Here is a 7,091-nt window from a genome sequence, read left to right on the forward strand (position 1 = left end):
CCCCCCCCAGAAATCCTCCACGCTGGGGCTCAGCCCTGCTCTCACCACAGGGGTCTCTCCCCGCTCCGCACCCTCCAGGTAAGACCCCAGGCGTCCCCCCACCCTGTCCCCAACCTCCACCCCCTCCACACCCGGGGGTCAGCCCCTAACCCCCCCCCTCACAACACTCAGGGCTCCTGGTTTCTCCCCCCTCTCCCTCTGCCCCCCTCCCAGGGCTGCTCCAGCCCCCCCACTGCAGCACTTGCTGCATCCCACCCCCCCAAAAAGCCCTCCTGGAGGCTGGGGCTCAGCTCCCACCCGGTCGGGGGGGTGCAGGGGGGGGGCTCGGGGGGGGCTCCAGCCTCAAGCCAGCACAGTGAACGCAGGAAATTTATACAGGGCTTTACAGAACAAAGCTACTGAAATCAGCCACACGATGGCCAGACATAAGAGGGGCCCCCCCAGACCCCCCCTCCCCATCACCCGCTGTCCGAGGAGGTGGGGGGGTGGCAGAGGGGGACCTGTGCCCCCCCCCCCATACACCCCCCTCCCTACCAACTGCTGTCTGAGGAGGTGGGGGGGTGACAAAGGGGGACCTGTGGGTGCCCCCATAACCCCCCCACCCCATCACCCACTGTCCATTGTAGGGGTGGGGGTGCAAAGGGACCTGGGGGTGCCCCCCCCATCACCCGCTGTCCGAAGAGGGAGGGGGTGACAGAGGAGGACCCGGGGGTGCCCCCCACAGCCCCCTCCCTACCACCCGCCGTCCAAGGGGGTGGAGGAGGTTGTAAAAGGGCACCCGTGGGTGCCCCCAGCACCCCCCACCCCTCACCCGCTGTCAGAGGCGGGGGGGGCACCGGCAGGGGCGCGGGGGGCGCGGGTGGGGGTGCAGGGGGCCGTGGCCGAGCAGAGCCGGGGGGGCCAAGCCCCCAGGAGCTCCCTCTGCTGCTGGCCCAGGGCCTGGCTCACCAGCCCGGGCAGGGCCAGCAGGCTCAGCCCCAGCGCCTCCAGTTTGCTCTCCAGGGCTCCCAGTCGCTTCTCCAGGTCCTCGTGGCGCTCCTGCAGCTCTGAGACCATGTCGTACATGATGTTCTGGGTCTGGGGGGAACCACAGCGGCACGGGGGGGGGCTCAGTGCTGGATCCCCCCACAGTGGGGTCCCCCTGAATCCCCCCAGACCCCACCCTCCCTCAGCGTCGCTCACCTTGGCCAGGTCCACCAGAGTGTTGGCCTGGTCGTTGAGCTTCCGCTGCTCCATCTTCACACTCCTCAGCCTGGGGAGACACCAGGGGGGTTGTTCAGGCTCGGTGACTCCCCCCATGAGCCCCCTCAGACCCCCGTGAGCCCCTTTAGACCCCCATGCAGCCCCCCCACAGCCCAGCATGCAGTCCCCCACCCCACCCCAACCCCACGAGCACATCCCCTGCCCCTCCATCCCTGCGGCCCAGACAGAGCTGGGGGGGCCACCCCGAGGTGTCCCCCCCGCCCCAAACGTGGCAGCCAGAGCTCATGCAAAGGGGAGCAGCCGGGGAGGGGGGGGCAGAAAGGGGGTGACTTACTTCTGAGCTCTGCAGGGACAGGGCAGAACAGAGACAAAACACAACAGCAGGTTTAATAACACCACGAAGAGCGCGGGGGCACGAGAGCAGAGCAGCACGACCCCCCCACACCACGGACCCCCACCCAAGCCAGGCACCCCCCAGCCCCACCCCCCTAAAGCAGGAGGCACCCGAGGGGGCTCAGAGCCCCCCAGCCCTGCTCCCCTGACAAAGAGACAAGGTCACACCAAACCTCATCAACTGGGCACCCCTGGGGTCACCCCTGGAGCAACGGGGTCCCCATGTGTTGGGAGAGTATCCCATGGTGGGGGGGGGGACAGGGGACAGGAGGCAGGGACAGGGGACACCAGGGATGGGGGACAAGGACAGGACACAGGGGATGGGGAGAGGGGGACAGGGATGGGGGACACAGGGGATGGGGAGGAAATGGGGATGGGGACAGCAGATGGAGGACAAGGACAAGGGACAGGGGACAAGGAAAAGGGACAGTGACAGGGGAGGGGGACAGTGGAGATGGGGCCAGGAAATGGGGAATGGGGACAGGGGACAAGGACAGGGACAAGGGACAGGGGACAAGGACAGGGACCTCCTGGCTCCCAACCCAGAGCTCCAGGCAGGTGCAGAAGGGGAGGAAGCACCCAGCTCTCCTCCTGGGAAAAAAACAAAACCTCTGGGATGGGACACCATTCCTGGTAGGAAGCAGGTAAAGGTTTGGCACTTACTGATGGATGGCTTGGAGGAACTTACGCTGGTGTTTCCGAACTTTGGCATGGTCGATCTTCTTCACCAGCTTGGTGTGTTTGTAGATGAGCCACGTTTCCCTGAGTACGTTGGCAGCAGCATTTTTCACCTGGAAGCCACCGGATGCCCAGGGGTGAGGGGTGGGTGGGGTTGGGGGAGGGCCGGTCCTGCCGCTCGGGGGAGGGGGGCCGGGGGGTCTCACCCGCTTCGTGAGCTGCGTGTCCATCATGAAGTTGTGGACGTGTTTCTCCGCTTTGGTGAGCTCCAGCTTTCTGGCCACCACGGCCACGACCAGCGCGGTGCAGCCGGCGCCCTGCGGGCAGGGACCCCCGGGGGTGTGTGTGTCCCCAGCTCTGGGGGGCACAGGGGCCGTGTGTGTGTCCCCCCCCCAGCTCTGGGGGGCACAGGGGCCATGTGTGTGTCCTCCAGCTCTGGGGGGTGCAGGGTCATGTGTGTGTCCCCCCAGCCCTTGGGGGGCACAGGGGCCGTGTGTGTGTCCCCCCCCAGCCCTGGGGGGTGCAGGGGCCGTGTGTGTGTGTGTGTCTCCCAGCTCTGAGGGGTGCAGGGCCGTGTGTGTGTGTCCCCCCAGCCCTGGGGGGCACAGGGGCCGTGTGTCTGTGTGTCCCCAGCTCTGGGGGATGCAGGGCCATGTGTGTGTGTCCCCCCAGCCCTGGGGGGCACAGGGGCTGTGTGTGTGTGTCCCCCCAGCTCTGGGGGTTGCAGGGGCCGTGTGTCTGTGTGTCCCCAGCCCTGGGGGCCGCAGGGGCCGTGTGTCTGTGTGTCCCCCCCCCCGCCGCGGCGCTCACCATGATGCCGGTGAGCAGGCACACGCCCTTCCCGCAGTAGGTGTGCGGCACCATGTCCCCGTAGCCGATGGACAGGAAGGTGATGGAGATCAGCCACATCGCCCCCAGGAAGTTGCTGGTCACCTCCTGCTTGTCGTGGTACCTGCCCGGGGCCGAGCGCAGCCGCTGTCACCGCTGTGTCACCTCCCGAACCGCGCTCATCCCTCCACGAGGGGTTTGGGGCGTGTTCCCAGGCAAGGAGAGTCCCCAGGCTCCCAGATGTGCTGCTGGGAGCCCCAGAGAAGTTGGGGACACCTCGGGGACATCAGGCACGGCCGCTCCAGACACTGGGAGGAGGGATTCCCCGAGTGGGCTGTGCCCCCCCAGGAGTGGGGTTGGGTCAGGGGGTGCTGCTGGATGAGGGCAGCAAGGGGACAGGCTCAGAGCAGCCCCCCAGTGACCTCCATCCCCCTGGAGCCCTCCCAGAGATCTCAAAGCACAGCACATGGGTGTCACCACAGACCCCCGGGGAGGGGACACCCCGTCCCTGCAGAGACCTGGATGAACCGGGGCACCCCGAGCTCCTTGGGGGGCCACTCCGGCTCCAAAGGGCCCCGAGAGCAGCGTGGGTGACACTGGGTGGGCAGTGGGGGACGCTGTGCTTTGAGATTCCGTGGCCGGAGCCGGTGCCACGGACACGGCCGGCCGTGCCCCCCACCCCTCCCCGAGGGACCCCCGTGACAGGGGGACGAGCCCGGCCGGGGACACAGAGCAGCGGCCAAGCTGGGCAGCAGGGCTGGGACATGCTGGGAGCAGTGGGGAGCTGGGAAAACGGGGTGCTGGGGGTGAGGGGAGGGAAGGGGGGAGACGGGAGCAAGCCAGGAGAGGGGGGGCTCAAGCGTGCGGTGAGGAATTTAGGATTGCTGCGTCCCCCCACCCGGCCCCCCCGGGGGGCTTGGAACCTCATCTGGCACTGAGGGGCATGGCAGGGAGATGGGGGGGCACCACGGGACAGGGTGGTGTTGGGGGCACCCCACACCCTGGGTGGGGTTGGCAGCCCGGGATGTCACCCCACAGTGATGCTCCCCAGGACCTGCAGATCTCCCCACTCCCAAGGAGCACCTGGGACTCCCTCCAGGCACTCAACACATGCAGGTTAAGGAGGGGAAACACCAAGGAACGATGTCCAGAGCCAAGGAAAACCCTTTGGAGGCTCATCCAAAGCCTCCCGTTCAAAGCAATAAGGATCCAGTGGCTCCTTCCCAGCTTCTTGCCGGGGTTTCCCCTTCCAGGGTCACCCCAGAACCCACAGCAATCCCTGCAGCAACCTCCCCTCCAAGAGCCCCCCAAACGCCAGCACAGAAGGAGCTGTGCCCAATCCCCCCTCCCAACAGGACCCCCATTCCGTGCCCACAGCCAGGCTGGGCACCACAGACCCCCAGCTGGGGGGCACAGGGGGGACAGGAAGCAGCTACTGAGGTTCCAAGTGGAAAAGGGCTCCAGCCCCTTTCCGTGTCCACGGCCCCTTTGCCCCCCCGGCCCCTCAGCCCTGCCCTCCCCCCCCCCCCCCCCCCTCGGCCGCGCTAAACCCAAAATTGGGGGGAGAAAACCGGGGGGGGGCGGCCCCGCCCCGGACGCGCGGGGGGTCCCTGGGGTCACTCACAGTTTGTCCGTGCAAGCAGCGGGGGGTCGGGGAGGGAAAACAAGAGCAGTTAATGCGCGGCCCCGGGAGGGGGGGGGCGGGGGGCCGGCCCAGAAGGGGTGGGCATGGGGAGGGCACCGGTGCGGGCATCCTGGCCCCGCCCCGCGGGAGCAGCTGAGGAGCACGGGCACACCCCGAGCCAGGTCCCCTCCGTGGGACCCCCACCCACCTCCTGGGACCCCTCCGGGAGACCCCCGGATCCTCAGTCCCCTCTGTGAGACCCCAGGTCCTTGGTCCCCTCTGAGTGACCCCCAGCTCCACCTGGGCAGCAGAGAGTGGGTCCTGCCCCACCCCAGGGGGGCACAGAGGAGTTTGGGAGAGGTTTGGGGACACCCTGGGGGTCCGGCCACCCCCACCTTGCCTTGGCGAGCGAGTTCGGTTTGGAAAAACCACCGTGGCCACCACGGGGGTCCCACCAAGGGGGGTCAGCCCGGGCAGTGGGGGGCTCTTCTCCAAGAGGTCTCTTCCCCAAGGGGTCTCTCCTCTGCCCTGACCCCCCCTCGGGGTCTGCACCGTGTGTCCTCAGCTGCCCCCCAACCCCATTACCCCCCCGACCCCTCCGGGGAGCCCCCCCCGCACCTCTCGCAGACGCGGACGGTCCAGGCGGCGATGATCCAGGAGGAGATGCTGAACACCAGCAGGACGGTGCCGGGGCAGATGGTCATGAGGGTCTTCATGACGAAGCGGGTGTTGAAGTTGATCTTGTTGAGGGCCCCGATGCTGCGGGACGAGGCGTCGGTGAAGAGTTTGCTGTGCAGGAGCATCACGCGCCCGATCAGGTAGAGCCGCAGGAACATGGGGATGGACAGGATGATGTCCACGTCGGCGTCGGCCACGGAGGCGGCGTAGGTGAAGGCCAGGCGGGCGGTCCAGGTGAACAGGTACTGCCCGGGGATGGGGTGGATGGCGCACACGATGAGCTCCAGCGCGATGAAGAAGATGCGCTCGTAGGTCATGGCGATGCGCCAGTCGTCGGCGCCGTTGTCCACCATGAACAGCTGCGGGGGCACAGAGGGCGCCGGTGGGACCCCCGGGGTGGCAGGACCCACCCCCGGAGACCCCCATGGGCGGGTGCCCCTCACCTGGATCTCCCTGGCGTGGTACATGACGATGAGCCCCAGGAGGATGAGGGTCGAGAGGCTGATAAGGCATTTCAGTGCAAACGAATACGACGACTCCTGCCAGGGGAGCGGGGCAGGGTGAGCCCAGACGGACCCCCGGACCGACCCCCACCCGCCTCCCACCGCCCCCCCAACCTTGGTGTAGACCCCCCAGGACAGCTCCGTCTCCGTGACCATGACCACGATGCCGAACATCCCGAAGATCAGGGCGTAATCGCTGAGGCGCTTCCGCTTCTCGAAGAGGGCTCGCCGGTGGCCCAGCTTGTACCCGATGTTCTGGTTCCTCCGGGGTTCCCCTCCCCGCTCCTCGGCCCCATCCTGCCCCGGGGCTGCCGCCGGGCCGGGCTCCGGACCCCCGGGCTGCTCCGGCCGCGACACCACCACCTCGAGGCCGGGGGACGGGCAGGGCCGCAGGGGCTGGGTCTCCCCCTCGAGCGGGTGCAGGGAGCGGGCGGAGGCGCTCAGGGGGCCCCGGGGCCGTGTCACCCCCCCATTGTACCGGCAGCCGCTCATGGCTCTGGCGGGGAGGGGGCCGGGCGATCCCGCATGGCTCAGCGGCGCGGGGGCGACCTGTGGGACAGGGGACCTGCGTGGGTGGGGGGGGCCACGGGGAGCCGGGATCGGCGTCCTCGTCCCGCCCGGCACCGGGTGATGCTTCCCAGGGACACGTCCTGCCCGTGGGGACACATCCTGCCTATAGGGACGTGCCCTGCCCACGGGGGACGCGTCCTGCTGGGGGAGACACGTCCTGCCCATGGGGACGTGTCCCACCCACCGCGGACCTGTCCTGTCCTGTCCTGCCCGTGGGGGACGCGTCCTGCCGGGGGGGACACGCCGTGCCTACAGGTGCGTGTCCTGCCCACGGGGGGGGACGCGTCGCGCTCATGGAGGACGCGCCCGCGTCCTGCCCACGGGGGGGACGCGTCGTGCCTGCGGGGACATGTCCTGCCCGTCGGGGACGCGCCCGCGCCCTGCCCACGGGACCGCGTCCTGCCCCCGCCGCAGCCCCGCCGCCCCCTCCGCACCCCCGGGGCTGTGCGGACCCCGAGCCCAGGCCGTGCCCGCGCCCCGCGGTGCCCCCCGCTCGCCGGGCGCTGCCGCTGCCCCGCGGCCCCGGGACGGCTCCGCTCCGCCGTAACGGAGCCGCAGCTGCGCGTCCCCGCCGCCCCCGAACCCGCCGCTCCCGGGGCTCCCGCTGCCCGGGG

General features: G+C 69.2%; 1 protein-coding gene across 3 annotated transcripts; it reads right to left on the reverse strand.

The window, feature by feature from the left end:
• Positions 1-351: 351 nt before the first annotated feature.
• KCNN1 (potassium calcium-activated channel subfamily N member 1) lies at positions 352-6,424 on the reverse strand. 3 transcript variants are annotated; one of them, XM_027664377.1, is made up of 9 exons: positions 6,022-6,424; positions 5,848-5,943; positions 5,345-5,763; positions 3,085-3,226; positions 2,481-2,591; positions 2,260-2,387; positions 1,538-1,546; positions 1,183-1,252; positions 352-1,077 (listed from the first exon to the last, which is right to left on the reverse strand). In XM_027664377.1, exons 1-9 carry the CDS (start codon positions 6,397-6,399, stop codon positions 808-810), a joined length of 1,623 nt encoding a protein of 540 aa, XP_027520178.1. In that variant the 5' UTR covers positions 6,400-6,424; the 3' UTR covers positions 352-807. The 3 variants fall into 3 exon arrangements, with proteins under 3 accessions (XP_027520178.1, XP_027520180.1, XP_027520179.1); XM_027664379.1 differs by lacking the exon at positions 2,481-2,591 and having other exon boundaries at positions 6,022-6,422; XM_027664378.1 differs by lacking the exon at positions 1,538-1,546 and having other exon boundaries at positions 6,022-6,415.
• Between the last annotated feature and the right edge of the window lie 667 nt (positions 6,425-7,091).

The sequence above is a fragment of the Corapipo altera genome, unplaced genomic scaffold (assembly GCF_003945725.1).
Source record: "Corapipo altera isolate COAL_440 unplaced genomic scaffold, ASM394572v1 96, whole genome shotgun sequence".
In the NCBI taxonomy this organism is placed as follows: domain Eukaryota; kingdom Metazoa; phylum Chordata; class Aves; order Passeriformes; family Pipridae; genus Corapipo; species Corapipo altera.

Coding starts and splice junctions, on each gene's coding strand:
- KCNN1 (XM_027664377.1), bottom strand. CDS start 6,399: ATGAGCGGCTGCCGGTACAATGGGGGGGTGACACGGCCCCGGGGCCCC. Junction 3,227..5,344: donor ACCGTCCGCGTCTGCGAGAG/GTGCGGGGGGGG, acceptor GGCCCCGGGCAG/GTACCACGACAAGCAGGAGG. Junction 2,388..2,480: donor ACACGCAGCTCACGAAGCGG/GTGAGACCCCCC, acceptor GGTGGCTTCCAG/GTGAAAAATGCTGCTGCCAA.